The sequence below is a fragment of the Bombus pyrosoma genome, linkage group LG9, assembly GCF_014825855.1.
Source record: "Bombus pyrosoma isolate SC7728 linkage group LG9, ASM1482585v1, whole genome shotgun sequence".
NCBI lineage: Eukaryota > Metazoa > Arthropoda > Insecta > Hymenoptera > Apidae > Bombus > Bombus pyrosoma.
The window spans coordinates 14288411-14307575 of NC_057778.1; the positions used below are offsets into that span (position 1 = coordinate 14288411).

General features: G+C 31.6%; 3 protein-coding genes across 11 annotated transcripts; 2 read left to right on the plus strand and 1 right to left on the minus strand.

Annotated features, from left to right (window-relative positions):
• Positions 1-146: 146 nt before the first annotated feature.
• On the plus strand, positions 147-12482 carry LOC122570935 (GTP-binding protein Di-Ras2). Of its 2 annotated transcripts, none has more exons than XM_043733968.1 (5): positions 147-3844; positions 8924-9420; positions 9570-9715; positions 9823-10088; positions 10668-12482. In XM_043733968.1, exons 2-5 carry the CDS (start codon positions 9234-9236, stop codon positions 10888-10890), a joined length of 822 nt encoding a protein of 273 aa, XP_043589903.1. In that variant the 5' UTR covers positions 147-3844; positions 8924-9233; the 3' UTR covers positions 10891-12482. The 2 variants fall into 2 exon arrangements, with proteins under 2 accessions (XP_043589903.1, XP_043589904.1); XM_043733969.1 differs by lacking the exon at positions 147-3844 and adding an exon at positions 6202-6586.
• A 152-nt stretch (positions 12483-12634) lies between these two features.
• Positions 12635-18738, minus strand: LOC122570932 (regulator of MON1-CCZ1 complex). Of its 4 annotated transcripts, none has more exons than XM_043733953.1 (11): positions 18603-18738; positions 15524-15829; positions 15251-15425; positions 14991-15150; positions 14797-14905; positions 14574-14727; positions 14406-14469; positions 14071-14290; positions 13800-13969; positions 13381-13656; positions 12635-13211 (listed from the first exon to the last, which is right to left on the minus strand). In XM_043733953.1, exons 2-11 carry the CDS (start codon positions 15755-15757, stop codon positions 12950-12952), a joined length of 1824 nt encoding a protein of 607 aa, XP_043589888.1. In that variant the 5' UTR covers positions 15758-15829; positions 18603-18738; the 3' UTR covers positions 12635-12949. The 4 variants fall into 4 exon arrangements, with proteins under 4 accessions (XP_043589888.1, XP_043589886.1, XP_043589885.1 ...); XM_043733951.1 differs by lacking the exon at positions 18603-18738 and adding an exon at positions 16196-16465 and having other exon boundaries at positions 14797-14902; XM_043733950.1 differs by lacking the exon at positions 18603-18738 and adding an exon at positions 16196-16465.
• LOC122570933 (uncharacterized protein PFB0145c-like) lies at positions 16348-19154 on the plus strand. Of its 5 annotated transcripts, none has more exons than XM_043733959.1 (4): positions 16348-16472; positions 16961-18247; positions 18335-18572; positions 18670-19154. In XM_043733959.1, the coding sequence occupies exons 2-4, from the start codon at positions 17040-17042 to the stop codon at positions 18931-18933; spliced, it is 1710 nt and encodes a 569-aa protein (XP_043589894.1). In that variant the 5' UTR covers positions 16348-16472; positions 16961-17039; the 3' UTR covers positions 18934-19154. The 5 variants fall into 5 exon arrangements, with proteins under 5 accessions (XP_043589894.1, XP_043589893.1, XP_043589891.1 ...); XM_043733958.1 differs by having other exon boundaries at positions 16433-16557; XM_043733956.1 differs by lacking the exon at positions 16348-16472 and adding an exon at positions 16691-16809.
• Positions 19155-19165: the final 11 nt, after the last annotated feature.

Genomic DNA, 19165 nt, shown 5'->3' on the forward strand with positions numbered 1-19165 from the left:
TGATTTATATCTTATGTTTTACCTTATTTGGTATTGCTGATGAAACATGTGTCTTTCGTGCTTATTTTTTTTCAAAATAGGGGTCCGATATCGCTGATTGTGATATAACGTGATTTATAGTTCGGCATGATTTATAGTTCTATTTCATTATTTGCTATATTTAACCCCTTGCCCTACGATTTAAGTTCCAACAGCGCGTGTCGTAACCATCGGCAGTGTCGGTCAAACGTCGAGCTATTTGACGGTCTGGTTGAGCGTTCGAAGTTGTGCAAAATACTACTAATTTTATGCTGCAAAATGTTTCATAAATAATTACTACCAACTGATCATCGAACAAAATTTTTAAGGGTATCTTTCTAATATTTTTCCAGAAAATATATCTGCGCGTCCAAATGCGGTCAAGAAAAAAAGAATGTTTGTCGCATGTAGCCCGAAATCTAACTCGTGTTTCTTATGTTTGGCCCGAAAGACGCACCATGAATCTAGCTCGACATTGTAGGTTAAGGGGTTAACGATAAGACATACCACGACAGATTTAGCGATATTCGCCACTGATTTGAAAGCGCAATGATGAGAAAAAAGGAAAAGGGTAATGAGACAACTTTCCTTAGAATAATACTTTCGAACGATTATTATTAAGCGCGGTAACTTAAGAGTTTGTACTTCGAGAGAGAGAGGGGGGGGGGACAGACAAACAGACAGAAAGACAGAGATAGTGAATGAGTGATTGAGCGATTGACTGTTGAGTGAGTGAGTGGGTGAGTAAGTGTGTGAGTGAGCGAGTGAGAGAAATGTGGTTGTTGTTGACTTTTGCTCTTTTAACTTTTATTTTCTTTTCCAAGAAGTTTTTATATTAACTACACTCGCAAACTGTGGTTATATATGTACAACAATTTCAATTCGAAGCGCTACTTTCAGATATGCATATATATTTTCTTTGGTGATTCTTCATCTTAATATTAGTACACAATCACGACCGGATATTTTACTTACAATATGCATTTCAAGAAAATATAAAAAGGCATTGCAAAATTGAAATGATTAAAAAATTTGTTTATATTTACACGTAATTTGCACGTGGCTCTTGCCTCGATTTATGTGCACATCCACATATGTGCACGGGCTCTCTTTCTTCCTTCCGATACAAAATAGACATGTTACTGAAATGAACATTCGGTATTTTTCATAAAAGCAAAACATACTTGTCCAAAAGCTGGAAAAATCGCATATATTGATGATGCGCGCAAAAGAGATACCTTATTAGCGGGGAAAAAGATAAAGGGAGAAAGAGGAGGAAGAAAAGAAAAAAATCTCACAATCCGTTATTCGAATGCGCGCGCGCGTATATATTTACACACGACTCTTTCACATTACTATTGTCTATTCACTATTCACTTTTTCAAACAAGCTCAGAAGAGGTATTTCGCGGTAATAATATTAGGTGAAATTCATTTAAACATTCAGTTCGAATAATTTCCTTATGTAAGCGCTTAGGACTTGAGGCGATTTAATGTACAGATTGTCGGTTATGTTGGGAAAGAAATAAATGAAAACAATTACGCTTATTCTTCGCTATGGTGTGCTATGACTGAATAAGAAAATAATAATTCAATTTCATATAACAATAGCAAACTATCTTCGCCAATCTTCATTATTTTAATGATGGTGAAACAGTAACTGAGAGAAGTAAAACAGTAACTGTAAAGAAATTGTAAAAAAATCGAAAAGATATATATATTTTTTACTGCATCACATAAACAGCGGCGTAAAGTCGCTTAGCTTTGCGATACTTGAGATAGCAACAACTACATACATAGCACTGACATTGGTGATGTCGTTGACGTCGTTAATGTTGATATATATATTACGATGTAAAGCGAGAAACGCTTAGAGAAAAAGGTTTGCTAGGGAAAACTGTAATGATTGTTCGTCGTTCCAATTAATAATTAATTAATATTTTGCTGACAATTAATCGCTTTCATGTTTACACTGTACAACTTTCTTCATGATGTAGTTACAACCTTTTATTTACTTTGATTTTACTCCCTCATCTTTCGTCTCTTTATGTTAAAATTTTCATTCAGTTTCTGTCTGTTTATTTTCTCTTGTTACAAATTGCAAAAATGATTTTCTAGTAATATTTTGTGGTAATATATTTATACAATAAAAAATGAATTAAACATTTTCCTAATAATTGCATATCATTCCACCAACAAAGAATCAATTTTTTGGAAAAGAACCAATTCCAAATGATTAATACATTTGTAATACAAGTCTATTCCTTCATAATATGTTGCAATTTTTATTTTGTATTCACGATTTACTCTATCAAACGTCTTAAGGGCTAGGCATCTGTTGAATTATTAAAAAGAAATACTTCTATCAATATTTTTATGCTTGTTTCATACCCCAATAGTTACCAACGATTCGTCTTCTTTTTCTACCTGTATACGATCGGTTAATAATTGCATCACAGATACATCACAGATTAATGTTTCGATTTTTTAAGCAAACTAAATGAACCTGAAATTATGAATTATACCTTAACATTAACAAATTTATCATTGCTCAGCATACTTATGCAAAACTCTTGTGAGAGCATTCAATGCTGATAATCTATCAAGATCAACTTTAATGCGTGTCTGTAGAATTTTTTGCAATGCGTTTACAAATTTCAAAGTAGATAACACAAGTATGTGTAACAATATGTATAATACAATATTCATTAAAAGCAGTTAACACGATATAATAATAATAATAATAAAATGTGTAAGAGTATACGTAAAGTATACAAAGAAAAAGGGGAAGAAAAGAGACCAAGGGACACGAATTCCGTAAGAATTTTGTATTTAAGTATGTATAGGTACGTATAGGTTAAAGTTAAATGATGAAACGTAGGTAAAACAGGATGTATTATTCCTTTGTAGATAGAAAATTTATTTAACGTCTATTATTGATAATCTTTACTTTGATTATTATCTAAAAATGGATTTGAATTTATCAGTATGATTTTGCAATTATCGATGCAGATGTAAATTTGTCTTTTAGACTTATTATTGACACATAATTGTTTATTTCGCGTTATGGAAAGTTAATTCTATCTCATTGTATTATGTGTCCCAAGCGATTTTTAATTAATTTAATCTGGAGAAATGCCAGAAAGTTATGTAAGGACTTTAATCATCGATAAATGATAATTCAATGTTGTGAAAATACTCGATCTGGCACTATGTATAATTATTCGAAATTATTGAATGATTTAAGAGAAACGTTAGTGCATTACATACGCACATACATAGGTGGCGAAATATGCTTTTCATCAAACACTAACATATTCAAATTGTACCTGGTTTCATGTAGGAAGCATCAGGATATTATCACAACATTACTTTATCATACATATGTACATACTATTATATAAATTGTATTGTGATTACAGAGCGTGTGATATACAATAATATTATTGAATATTAATAATAATTGATTTTCCTATACTTCTTTATATTATATTTGTCAAATTGCACGCATGAAACCGTAATGAAAGGAAGAAAATAAATGTTCCATTATACAGGCACAATCGACCGCATTATCGGAAAATAAATAATGCTGCGCACGCTCCTTAAAGGGAAGTTGATTTTCATAGTACCCGGCAGCTAACGCAAGTCATAACCATAACAGAACGCTGTGAGGGGGTTGTTCAGTGTCGCCTTGACAGTAGCCGGAGTTGGAGTTGGATCTGTTTTTCTTCTATCGTATTCATGCGCGTTGTCTAACAGCTTAACCAACGATCTACTCTATTATACATCTTAGATTATAATCTACTACTGATTATATTTTTCTTCTGGTAAGTGATGTTTTTCATATTTTTCGAATAATTTACAAATAATATTCTTCGATACTGATTATTTTTGGCACAAGTATACACATTCACGTGTTTGATCGAATGCAATATATGTGTGTTCTGTATTTAATTTTCACTTTATTCATTAATTTTATTCTACTTTGATAAAAATGGAAAAATAGAAGGGATCGAAATTTAGTAGAACCAAAAGATTTTTTACAATATCATTGCAACGTTAAACATATATATAAATACATATAAATTATGATTGCCCAATGCAATGAAAAACAATTTTTTTTAAATTACCTATACATATATACATATACATAACATTTAACGATAAATCAAGGGGACATCAACAGATATGTTTCTTCAGTTTCTTCGTCTGGGTTCATACAATGATAACTAAGCTTTACTTTTATTTCTTAAAACTGTTACATATATCCATTTTCCATATTTTAGTACACTTTATCGCTCAACTTGGATAATATCAGAATTGCATTCTACGATTTCGTCATTGTTACGTTTTAATTTTGTTTTAATATGTGTACTTTTTTCTTTAAAATGTTTTTTTCTACATCTATATATTCCTTTTCAAAAATATAAACAAGTGTTTGAGTTTTGAACCTATAAAAAAAATTAGAGATTTTTAAGGTTATGTACGTTTTTTTCAACTATATGTGCATTATATATAAATATAGTCGCATACATAGCATGTATGCATGTTTCGTATCGACAATATACGAGTAATATAAAACAGAAAGTTAACTGAACTTGAGATATTTTTGTGAGAAACTACATGACATAAAAAATCACTGGGGATTATAATGTAATTAACCTTGATTAAAAGAAAATTAGATAATCATTATTTTAAGTTGCAAGATATTCCAATTGAATGAACCAAATACTTATTATAATTGCTTCGTTCCAGTTCGTAGATCAGTGCAACTACTATTTTAGAGATAATAAAACTAAAATAAATTAAATTTTTGAAGGAAAAGATTGGTCGTATAGAATTCTTTACTTGACGAAAACACAGCGAAGTAATCTGTTTTTTGTATCTATATTTCTCATTTTTCATTCGCTTTATCAATCAGCAAATATCAATTTTTGAATTAGTCAAATTCAATTGTTCGAACGTTGTTCGAGTTCAAGTTGTTTCTTTCATTCAACAGAAGAAAGTTAACGAAAAACTATCGTTTTATTTAATAAATATTGTACATTCGCTGGAAAGAAAAAAGAATTAATTGTAAAATGAGAAGAAAAAACTACAGAAAACGAAGAAAATGATGAATTATTAGAAGCTTTTGCGATATATATATGTGTGTGTGTATATATATATACAACAAAACAATAATAATGTATAAAACAAAACATGGTTTAGAACATCTAATTTTCTTGTATATATGTACATAGTATATGTGCAATTACATATTAACCTTAACCTTAATCTTGAAAGTTTATCATATTAGTTAGTGTATTTTACGTACCTATCGCTTTTAACGATACCATCCTTCTAGAAGAAGATTTTGTATATACATATTGCCACTTTTTCTCGCAAACACACACTTTTTTCGTGCCTTTCCTTTACTTTACCTGTTCTTCCCTCTTTATTAAGGGATCACGGTTGTTCCTGATCATGTTCAGTAAATAGTGGGCTCATTTACATCGAAAATCGAATGTGAGACCACCCGATGTGTTCGTTAACCTTAAATCGTTACGCGACACGGAACAAGCGACGTGCATAAAATAAATATTTTAAAAAACAAGTTCTAATTATTACGTCATACGGTGGACGGAGGATCGACCTTTGACATTAATGCAGGGCCGATAATTGTTTCCGGTTGCCTTGCGCAGGAATTGATATTGAAAAAAAAGAGATAAAGGTAATCTTTAGAACAATTATTTCAAAAACATTAATATTATGCTATTTTACTCATTAACTGCATACATATGCATATACATATATACATATATACATACATATGTATATGTAGAAATTTTTCCTGAATAACGTTACTCTTTCGAGATTTTGGGATAAGTGCCGAGTACCGAGCGCCGAGTTATTCAACCCATCGTCAGTCGTCTGTCGTCTTGTTACAAAGTTCATTACTTTCCTCGCTCCATAAACAGATCCTTCTAACTGTAAGATATCCTTATGTGTCACTACACACACACACACACACTATACGCGTTGTGAGACACCGCGGCTAATGTCTCTGCGTCGCGTTAGGTCATTGGTTATACGTGCGTATTTCCTAACGACCAATTAGGAGAATTTCGGGCTCCTTATCGACACCCGAAACTACAGCACAACATCTGCGACTCGTGGCTTTTGAGAGTCCTTAACACGTATCGTCGTTACCTTTATAAAAGACGTAATGTTAACGTAAATTCATATACCAACAATACGTGCTTCAAATTGTTTTCGATTTTAACTCATTTACTCGGTACATTGTTCCAAAAAGGAAGAAATAGGGAAGGAAATAATTTGTCTTTCGAAACAGAAATCCGGTCGTGAGTAAACCAATCGACGTTAACAAGGATCGAGTAGAAAATTCGACACAATACACGACAATTTTTCCAATAAATGGGATCGTTTTGGAAGCAACAAAAAGAGAGAAAGATTAAACCGTTCGAGATAGGACAACAGAGAAGGGTGCTTGGCATAGAAATAGATCGGCTAGCAGCGCGCGTATCCTGCCTTTGATCGTTTCACGGCAGATCAACTTCAATATATGAAGAGTATGCCCTTAAATCTCTGTTATACACGTGTATTTTTAGCGCTTGAGTCAAACGACTCACGCGAAATGGTCACAAATCTGTATTTAATTCCCGTTTCTGTTGTAAACGAGTAACGATACACGTAGTAAATGCAGACACTGAACTCAATAAACACATAATGGGAATTTGTTTTTCGAGGTTGCCATTAATCGACATTATGGAAAAATAAAAGGTAGTATGCAAATATCAATTGTTGGAAGGATATACAATATGTACATACTATTTCGGTTTGGTATTCTATTCGTATGTATACTCTGTTTTATGCAAAAAAAGATTTGCAGCGTTCACTCGATCATTCATGTATTTCGACGCAGCTATGAACTTTTGACTCAAAATATTATTTACTCGACAAATGCTGACAATGAGTATTCGCATGCATAGCTCTATTAACGATAACGGCGATAAAATGGAATTTGCTTCGAGAATGGATTAGAACGAGATGGTTAGACCGCGCAAACTATTTGATGCATCGCTCTTAATTTATCGACAAAATTTCGTGAGATTTGCTTGTTCTTGAATCAAGGAGAAAATCGATGAACAAACAGGGTAAGCGTGTAGCGAACGGAAATAAGATGCATTTGGTCTCTGCAAAGTTTGCGCGCGAACAACTCATGAACGGCGAGGCGTGGCGCGGCACAGCGGGGTCGTCCATTTGAATATCTATCGCGATGATACGAAACACCACCTGTCACCGCATCGGTTATGTACCAACCAATACCCCCTTTTACTTATATACTTACTTATACTTTATACTTGCACTCGTACTTTACCTGGTGCTACTGCCTAACTACGATTAACCAAGTTATGCATTCGGATCAAATCAAGATGTACCCTCGACAAATAAAGTATTATACTCTGATTTATTATAGTTTCTTAGTTTTCATGATGTAGCCACAACTTTCTCACGCTAGTATTTGCGGTATTATATGTACATTTAAATCTATAAATATATTGTATATTCTATATCATATGAGTATACATACAAGTACATACATACATACCTATGTCGTGTGCGTACGATGTATGCATATACGTATACGTACTATTGTATACCAGTGGTGCATTGCATGCATTATCTCTCTGTATCAATTTACAGATCGCGCAATGTCGATTTTTTAGCGATTGGAAAATTTTGGAAATGTTTAACATTTTGCAATTCATCAAATAATAATATGTATTCCGATAACTGATCTACTTACGGGAAAACATATGCTTCAAGAGAAGAAGTCAATGGTCTTTTCTATAATCTAAAATAATTAAATAGTAAATAATTTAAATGATAAATAAATAAATAAATAAATAATGGAACACCGATAAACTGCAAGACGCAAATCATCTCAACGATATAGAATAGATACAACTGATATTGTTTGCAATTGCACAGTTTGCAATTTTTAGGACTGCAACACTAATTAATTTTAACGTACTGATAGATAATAATAAGAATGAATTGAGCCTATTAACGAGAATCCACTAATCATTTTTATCTTTTCGTTTTTATTTTGAAATCATCCAAACAACGAAACGTTTTTCATACCAAAAGTTTCTGTTGAAGTTACATTAATTAAAAGATATACATCAGAGTATCGTGCAGTGATCACGAGCAATAAACCAAGAAGCATAAAAAAAGCACCAAAAGTATGTAAATGATTTGATTAACCGAATATTTAATATGGTAATATGTATTTAAGCCAATTTTTCATATATATAACTAATAACAAAGATTTTTCGTTGATATAAGAGGGAAAGAACAAGGGTTGCGAACAAGTTGCTAGGTATTGAAGCGTGTTCGGACTAGCTCTGATAAACATAACGGGAAATAATGTCGCAAAATTAGTTTCAATTGATAGCGTATTATACGTAGGTTCCAGTTTCTTGACTCACAACCAGATCCTTATTCATATAATATATTACATGTATATGAAATATATGTGTGTGTTTTAATTCTCTGGCATTCGGTAAAACGCGTTTCGATCGATCATACAGCTTGCGAGACGTTGAAAATGTCTCTTTTGTTTGCTGTTCAAGTTTGCATCGTCGTGAGTCAAATATAACTTCTATGCAGCAATACATGTATCACTTTACTTACACTTATTTACACGAAAATTAGATGTTTTCTCATATAAACCATATACCACACATTTTGTGTTTATTAAATCATCGATGAAATTCAAATATACATTCTGTGTTTATTGAAGTTTCATTCGATCGATATTCGCCTTATTTTTTTCAATTATTTTAATCGAATGAAATAAATACAATTTCGCTGATCGAATAAAATACAAATTTTGTTTTTAGCTGACAATGAGATTGGAATGCTATGTAAAAAACATACTTTTACGATGCCAAGACGAAGGAAAATTGTGAAATTAATTTAAATTGTATCTAACGTGGCGCATAAATTGCTCAAAACAAAACAAAGAGAAGGCGGAAAAGAGCTGACGAGAAAGGGAAGCAAGCAAAAACAAGAATATTACACATTTACCAATGGCTCCTTGAATTAGCATTTATCTACTTTATTCGCATTCGCATTGTATTCCTATTCATATTCGTATTCGCATTTGCGATCTCGGAATCAAATTACAGCAAGTTAAAGAAATTTTGTAAAATGGCCGATCATGAAAGAATCAGATTGGTGGTATTAGGTGGTGCCGGTGTTGGGAAAAGCGCAATTATACGTCGTTTACTTGGGCAAGGATTTAGCGAAAGGTACAGGCCTACCGTCGAAGACCTCTATTCGAGGGAATGCGTTCTCGGTACGCTCACTCTCAAAGTCGATCTTCTGGATACCGCTGGTAAATGTTTTCTCTTCTTTCGCCATCTAGCATTGTATTATATATATATATGTATGTATGTATATATATATATATATATATATATACGTATATATGTATTATAAAAATGATAAGGACCCATATAGATAACGCATTTTGTACGATTTCAGGAGATTTGCAGTTTCCAGCTATGAGAAGGTTGAGCATAGCTACGGCACATGCGTTTCTTCTTGTTTATGCCACAACATCGTTACCAAGCTTCGAATGCGTAAAGCGATGTTTCGAAGAAGTCAGAGAACAACGACCAGATTTTCAGGTACCATACTGAAAATAAAATATTGATTTAATAAAGTGAGAATATCATTTATGAGAATATAAAGTATTATTCGTATTTACTTGTTTCCACATTTGACTGTGCGGCAGGAAGTACCGATAGTCGTTGCGGGAAACAAAGTGGATCTTGCAACGATGCGAAGAGAAGTACCAATCGAAGACGTGAGTGAATGGTTATTTTGTGAATTGCCGAAACTTCGTGCCAAAGTAATGGAATGTTCAGCTAAGGACGATTATAATGTCAAAGATATTTTCCGATGTTTCGTCACTTTATCCAAGATAGTGCCAAAGAATCATGTTGGCGAGTCAGATGAATCGGCCCTTCGACGAAGATGTTCGGCGTACGGATCGCGCAGGTACTCTCTCTTTTTCCCCTCTCCCTTTTCTTTTCTCTTCGTTTCTCACCTTTTCTCATATCTCCTTCAGTCATTATCTTACATTCTTATTACGGTACTTTATCTGTTCGGCATGCCGATTAACTTTGCAGCATACATATCGCTTTCTTTTCGTTACTCGTGACTTTCCGACTAATTATAAACAACAAATTTCCAAAAATGTAATATGTTATGCCACATGCCCGTATAGTATACGTGTAAGTACGCAAAACACAGGCATGTTACAATACAGTTGAGGAGATTGGAAGTAACACATAAACGTACGATCCTTATATTTGGAAAATATTACAATATCATTTAATTTAAATTGAATATATTGTCAATCGCAGTATTGTTACGAACGCCAAGATTAAGTATCCCTCGGCTTTACTGAAGTGTTTTTCAAACAAACTAAAAATTGTAGCTCGATATCTCGGTGAATAAAGGTGAAGAAGATTAAGTTTAACGCGTCGCGTAACGCTTTTATAATGTTACGAACCCTTTCCCAACATATACATATATAGTGCTCGATCGTTACTTGATCGATTTCGCGTATTACAGAAGCGATCGAGTCGGTAGGTCTGGAAGTCCACATGGCAGAACCGGAAGCGCCGGCTCTGTTGGCAATTCTCAGCAACTGGTCGCAGCACAAAGTTCAAATGTCGTCACTGTCAATGAGGAAGCGAAGAGTAAGCCGCGCAGTCGTAGCTTGATTCGACGCACTTCGCGAAAAACCAAACAACAAATTAGAGACACTTATACGGATGACTGCAATATCTCGTAATTTTCACCCTCTCTCCACTTCTCTCCCTCTCTCTCTCTCTCTCTCTCTCCCTCGCTTGCTCGCGCTCTTTCTCTTTCCCCCCCCCCTCTCCCCCTTCCATCTATCTACAGTACCGAACAAGATTACAAGACATTTTGCATATTTGAATATTTCATACATTTAAGAGAAGAAACTGTACACTTTATACATCCTAAATGTTGCATACTATCTCCAGAGTGCAGACATAAAATCTTAAGTCCGTAATATGATATACAACGTAAAAGTTAGGAAAAGAAATGTGAATTTGGATTATAATTTTGGTCAGACAAAATTATAAGATACTTGGCATATTTTTCATTTGACGATTTTTTCAGTATTTTATCCGACTGCGAGCATTTCATCATCTAATTATAATATTAGAATTTGTTATAATATTATTTAAAAGAAAAAGAAATTCTCACTCTTATGTTATAAGCACATATATCATATTATATGAACTGGTTTTGTATGCTCACTTTGGAGATAACATGCAGCATGTAGGGTGTATTCCCTTCTTTTAAATATATGAAATGTACGATATGTAAATATATGATATGTACAAATATATGAAATGTCTTGTCCAATTTTATCCAATACTGTAACCATCTATTTATCTATCTCTATCTTTCTCCACCCATTCCCTATTTTACTCACCTTTTACGTGTAATTGTTTAACTGTTTGTGTATATCTTGTCGCAAGATTCGCTAATGAAACGATATCATAGTATGTACTGCGAATCGTGTACGTTCGATCATTTTCGTTTTCGCATTAAATAAGTAGCACAAATCTGATACGATACGTAAAAGCACTCTCATCTCGTATGCGATAGCATTTCATAAGATAACAACAAAAAATATACTAATGTCGATAAAAGATTTTGCCGCTCTTGGTCGTATACAGTAATTATAAAAAAAGGACCAAATTTTCCAGTTGTAATAATTATAATGTACTTAAAAACAATATTTCACGTTTTCTTTCCTCAATTTTTTTATCCTTAGAAAAAAGTAAACACCAATGGACCAATCAAAACTCATCCCACTCTCCCTCTTCTCCTTCCTCTACTAAAGGATTTTTATTTATTCATATTTTTTATCTATTTTAATCCATTCCGTCCGTTTATACGTTGATATTTTCACATCTTAAAATGTGTAACAATTGTCTGTTCGTCAAAAATTGTCTGAAGCACTTTATATCATTCTGTCTGTCATATAAATGCGTGTATGTACACATGAGTACGTATACTACTGCGCGTACGCTACATATCGAATACCATGTGTGTTAAATTTAGAAATGTGTATACACCATTAAAACAGTCCGATATCGGTATATGGAAAGCATGGGACTATTACGTATAGTATATAAAACAAAACTTTCAATATTTATATCAAGTTGATCCTTTTAAGTGATCCTGCTTTAATTCTTTCACCACGCATGCAAAAGTTGTATTTACTAAATATTTCAGCAATGTCGACGAATAATGAACAGAAGAATATTTTTTCTATTAAATGTTCTGAGGGCTACTTTCATGAGTTGAAACATATATAAATTTAACTATGCTATTACGGCAGAAGTATGGCCGTGAATCGTGTATTGCATATCGTGTTTTGCATTAAAAAGAAAATTATTGTCGTAACAATACAAACAACATGAGTTAAAGGACAAATAACTCATCACATATCGAAACCAAATGTGTTTGGAAAAAACACGAAATATAAATATGACATGTACAATTTTTTAACAGGCTGTATTAGTTACACAAAAGTTGTTGTAAGTATTACAGATATTATATTCCTAATATAATTATATATCTAAATATAATTAAATGCGCGCAGGTGTATGTGTGTATGTATAATATATGTACAATACAAAAATATTTTACAAATGAAAACATATAAAATGAATAAATATGAAAACAGCTAAACAACATTCTAATTGTAACACATTATAACTTTTAAATATATAGTTGGTGTTGTTTTATATTACAATAGAATCGAATTGTGTTACTATTTGAGAAATACAGTCAGAGAAAAGAGCAAAAGCTCACGATGAAATTGTAGTAACATTGGAATTTGTGTCCGAATTACAGCCATTATCGATTCCTTCAAATAAATACTTGTAATGTTGGATATAAGGCTGATAGCGCTCCCCTTTTGTAAAGCCTGTAGCATTGTATAAATATAAATTACGCTGTTTAAAAAATTTGAAAACAGAATAAAAGAGCGTTGCGTCCTCAGTTGCCTTTGCTGCTTCCAGAAATTTTCTGTCAGACACCTGATCCACCATTCCAACTGATCGAATGTAACTAAAATTAATAAACAAGTGAATAACAAAATGATGAATCGATCTGCAGATCGAGATTCGAGAGGATCGACTAATTTATCTCATAAACTACGTCATATGTCATTCATGTACTGTATGCTGTATGTTATCTTATTACGGATATATGTATAACAAAAATGCTTAACATTTACCGTAGCGCTGGTAAAATGTATCCTTTCGATAAAAGAACTTCGATTATTTCTTCATGAGCATTTCCTAAACGTTTCAGCATATCCAGTGCAAGCTGATGAGCAGCTGGATACAGATTCTCTAAAGAGAGCAATAGACACGCAAGAGGTTTCGAATCGGCAACTACATGATACTGTAGTAGCTGGTGAAGTTGGTAGTATGCTTTACGCTGAACTAATGTTGTAATAACTAATTCGTGTAAGTAATGCTGTACGGGTATACTGTGTTCCGCTAATGATCTAAAATGAATAATACAGAAAAATTTAGTTATAATATTATTCGCTATGCGATCAGAAAAACATGCAAATTTTTGCTGTTTTATAAGAGAGAGAGAGAGAGAGAGAAAGAGAGATGGGGGTGGGAATGGAAGAGAGAGAAATACCTGATATATTCTAAAAGAACCCATACAATCATTTTTGGTTCAATGGTATTTTCAGGAAATTTCGATAATATATAACTATATACATCACTTTGATCCAGCAACAATTTATACTTGTAATTTTCTGTTGTCGTGCTTAAGCATTTTGCGTTATTTTGCAATGGAGTACCCATCTGAATAAGCATTATATATGATCAATGGAAATCAGAATAAATTAACTAGTCAACTAAATAAATAAACGAGTAGCAAAGAAAAAACAAAATTACATAATTACCTGATTTTGTATTTCGTTTTCTAAGTAATTCCTATAGACGGAATTTAACTTGTTGAATATGATTGGCATATCCATTAAACTTATAGGCAGCTGCATCATAAAATTTTGTAATACGTGTATCAAAATGTACTTTGTATTTGTCCGCTGCATTAAAAATTCGACAAGCAACACTTTGTCTGTGATAAGTCTTGCCAAAGACTCCAATTTTAATTCAATATACCTATACGTATATATGAAGCACAATCATCAACAGTATTACAACAAATATTTTTACATTTGATTTTTACTTAGAAGGAAAAAAAGGTATTGTGCAACAAAGACAGGTCATTACGCACCAGAGGCAACCTAATTTTGCATCAATTATTATGTTTGGTTGAAAGACAACCCAATTTGGCGAATCTGTTGGTAGAACACTACTATTAAGGAAATACATGAAAGATACAGAAACAACAGAAATATTATTTTATATTTCAATGTTTCTATCTCATTTTTGTTAAGGATACATAGTTGGCAAGGCTGATATGTTTCATTTGACAAGGTTGTTCCTGGAACTTTTAAACTATACGGTTTGATTGGTTTTGCCGGTGCCATGCTAGTATGATGCATTACAGTACCATCACTTATGCCCGATAACATAATATCAAAAATCATGGAAGTCTACAGAAGCATATGCATATTTATTAGTTCCGATACATTTCATGTTTCAATGTGTATTGGTTTACTTACTTTTGTGGTTTGATGATGAACAATAATAAGGTTATCTACAACATTAATGGCAAATTTACCACTCACATCGAGTTTCAAGATATGACTTCTTTTGATTGTTGTCATTCTACTTGAAAAACGTAAAAGGAGTATAAGATATAAAATAACAGATATAAAGTTGACTTTAAATCAATTAATGACTATAAAAGACATACTTATGCACAGTATATACATATACAGAAGCAGCCCCAGTAGAACGATTAGTACCTGGTTGATGACGTAGCAAAATAATGCAAGGTATCCCGTATAAAACTGTCAATGCCACGTCTCTCTCATAGACAGCCAATTTTCCTGGTTTTGCTGTACCAACTTCCACTAAAATGATTTTAATAGGGACGTTATTATTATTAGGGTTATTTCTAAACAATGTTAGATTTATCACAATATTTCTTCATATACCAAATGGGTTCCTTACCCTCGAATTTAGTTAATTTATGAAGATTTCCAGGTGTTACATGTAATGTCTGCATTTGATTTCCCACTGTCCCTGATGATAATAATACTAAATAACTTTGCGGACAAAATACAAACCAATTAACACCTAAACTTAAACATTTCAAAAATCTGACATTGCGTTTTTCAGGATTTACCTAAAATGATTAAATGCCTTTAATTATTGTGTATGCATACTGTAAACACTAATCATAGATTATATACAAATATTTATTTAAATCTTTTTCTTTTTTACTTGAAATAACTCAACACCATAATCAGTAACAAACAATATTTCATTTCCATGTGTCCAAACAAATCCCAATATAGTTGCATTTTTTCCTTTACACGATTGTGAATATTCTATGTTATCTAGTCCAGCTACTGGTGAATAATTTATAAATTCGACTGAAGAATTATTATGTTGCACCGCCAGTATATTCATATCAGGAGAAAATTTGATAGAGATCACTGGACCTTTATCTTCCATTCGGAAACTTAAATTTTGATTTGGTCCTTTAACTAATACACCTGTTACACCTCCAGATCGAACAGCAAATACCTGAATCACAAATAAATTTTATTCACTGACCAAACTTCATTCTAAGATATAATCGATCATAGAAAGAATCTGGCACTGTACAAGAAGAAGGAAATCTTTCGAGTTATTATTTATTATTGTCTAAATATTAAAAGATACACTGAAAAAGAGTAAATTTGCGCTTTTTCAGTGTATCTTTTAATATTTAGACAATAATAAATAATAACTCAAAAGTATTTTTCTACTATTAGCATAGTATAACATAATACATTGGTTGGTTGGTTCTTGTACATTTACTGAAGATATAGAGCTTAGAAATTAAAATTATACTATGTTCGAATCCTTTTATGACTGATTGTACATAAACGAAGAAAATCCACTTCTAACCTGTTGTTTTGAATCATCAAAGAAAACGTTTGTTAAACAGCTGACTGATTCAAACCTAATTGGATCTGAAGATAGTTCTAGATAATAATCATCATGAGCATTTTGATCAACGGCTTCCATGTTTTTCAATTGCACAATTAATTATAATCAATGCTATGTTTAAGATTTAACAGACCTAAAGGGCCACGAGTGACCAATTTATGTACAATGTACATCTGACTCTGACGTCTCTGACTACAGTACACTGTACACCGTCACTGCCACCCACTATATATACGTATAAGTATTCATACATACATATTTACAAAGTCCAAACATATTATTTCGATTAGCAAAATTGAAAATCCTTTTAACGTCTTACAGTGAAGTATATTTTTCTAAGTAACATCTTCAATTTACTACTATTAAACTACTTCAACTGTTACTACTAAATCGATTATTTAATATTCTTCGAAATGTTGAAAGTTTTATTTTTCTCATTTATTCAAATAGTCTAAAAGTCCTAAAATTTAAATATAAAATATATATACATATGCCACGGTCGTATATACAATCGTAATACATATATAGGTATAATATCAGATAACTTCAAAAGTATCAATGCATTTAAACAGGTTAAATATTGTATTAAATATAGTATGTTTGAAGGTAGTTTGAAAATATTCTTCGTTAAAATTAGTTAATAATAGCAATCTTGACTATTATAATAAATATTTCATTTGTTGTAATTAAAAATGTTACACGATTTGTGATGTTTAATTTCAGATAATAAATCTTCACTTTAAAAAAGCTAACAAATCATATAGATTTAATCGACAACAAATACCTGAAGCACATACATACTATGGAAGTAAATAAAAATAAGAGAATGAAAGCAATATCACATGGTGGAAATAGCTTCAAACATCAACATAGTTCTCTGAAAGTCAATTTAAGTTGTGCATCGAATCTAACAGATTCTGGTAATGATTCATTTGAACAAATAGATGTTCATTCTGATATAGATAATACAGTTTCTTATGATACTCCATTGAAAAATGTAAGCAAATATAAGCATTCTAAGATACAAGGGAGTGATAAAAGCATAGATTTAATTGAAATGGATAACATAAATACAGTGAAAACGTCCTTAAATGTTAACACATCTGTTGATTGTATAAATGACAATAACATATGTGGAAATAAATATAGATGGGAGAATTGTGAAGATGAAAAATATGAAAGTTCTGAAAATAAACAAACAGATATGTTTGTAATAAGTTTTGAAACTATGCAGGAAAATATAAATACTACTTCGTTACAAATGTATACATCACTAGATATTTTAAATAAAGTGCAAAATGATAATAATACAATTGATGATTTTCCAATGAATGCAACGAGGAACAATTTTGATGATGAACATAGCAACATTTACAAAGCACAGCGTCAAAATGATGTAATACTACAAAATAATCATGACAGCAAATATAATGGCATTGTAAATAATACAATAGCTGTGTCACATAGTAACTCGGAAATGTCTACAATTATCAAAGAATCAACTGGTAAATGTGACATAGAAATAGATCAAAATATGAAATATTCATTGTCTGATAGAAAATCTAAGAGAAAGTTATTACCACTACATGAACGTTCCCAATTACTATCATTCTCTCCAATACAGGATAAGGAATACTCACCACCTCCATGTTTAATATTTAAAAAAATACACAAAAAGAAGAAAAGTAAACCTAATAAGACAGTTAATGTCAATAATCTAGAATGTATTGTTAAAAAAAATAATAAAAATCACGATGGGAAAGCACAAAAAAGAACAAAGAAAGTAATCAGTAAAAAAATTGTTGTTAAGAAAATTGTTAGTGAAGATATTTTAAGGAGATTAAATAAAAATCAAGAGAATCTTAACAAAGTAAAAACAGCAAATGTTTATACTCCGGAAAGAAATTCATCAGATGATTTTCAACTCTTGAAAAATTCACCTACTGTACATTTTACCGAAAAAAAAAAAATGTTCAAATTAAATATTGTTACAACTGGTTTATCTAATGAGTATGTGAAATATTCATCCTGCATAAGTTATAAAATTAAAAATTGTATTTTTTAATTGAATATTTCATTACAATCATCTTATTTTAGAAATAAGGATATAGTTAAAGATGTTGTTAGAATTCTTGGCTTAGCAAAGGTTGAATCAAACGTTACAAAAAATACAACACATATCGTGACTACAGGTATACGTACAATAAACTTATTACATGGTATCATACGAGGCTGTTGGTTAGTTACTCTTGAATGGGTTTCAAAATCTTTAGAAAATAAAGCTTGGTTAAATCCAGAAAAATATGAAATAGTGCATTGTTCAAAAGCAGCTTTGGTAAATAAAATATAGAAATCATAAACGTACATGTATATAGTATATGCAAGAATTATTGTATACAATATTATACTTATTTATACTATATAATTTTTAGGAAAATCGTAAAGACAGGCAACTATTTGGAAGATCGTATGTTCCAGAATTATTTACTGCTTGTGGATATATATATGTTCAAAGAAATACAACACCATCTTGTAATGTATTAAAAGATCTCATAAAAGCTGCTGGTGGTTGTATTACAGAATGTCCAGAAACAGCAAGGATTCTGATTGGTGTAGGTGGTTTAAAAGAAACTTGGATCTTAGATTGCATCACATCAGGTGAATTACAGCCACACAATAAATACAAACGATCATAAATATTCATTTATATGATATTTTAAAAATGATAATAAAAATACAAATCATATATGTATGCTGCGCGCGCGCACGTGTATGTGTACGTATAATATTATGTACAAATTGTCATTATTAAAGTCATTATTAATAAATTATTTATTTATATGCTACATACAACTACATACCTACTACATATATAAATTATTTATGTATATCAAAAATAAAACAATTTATATCTACATATATCTATAT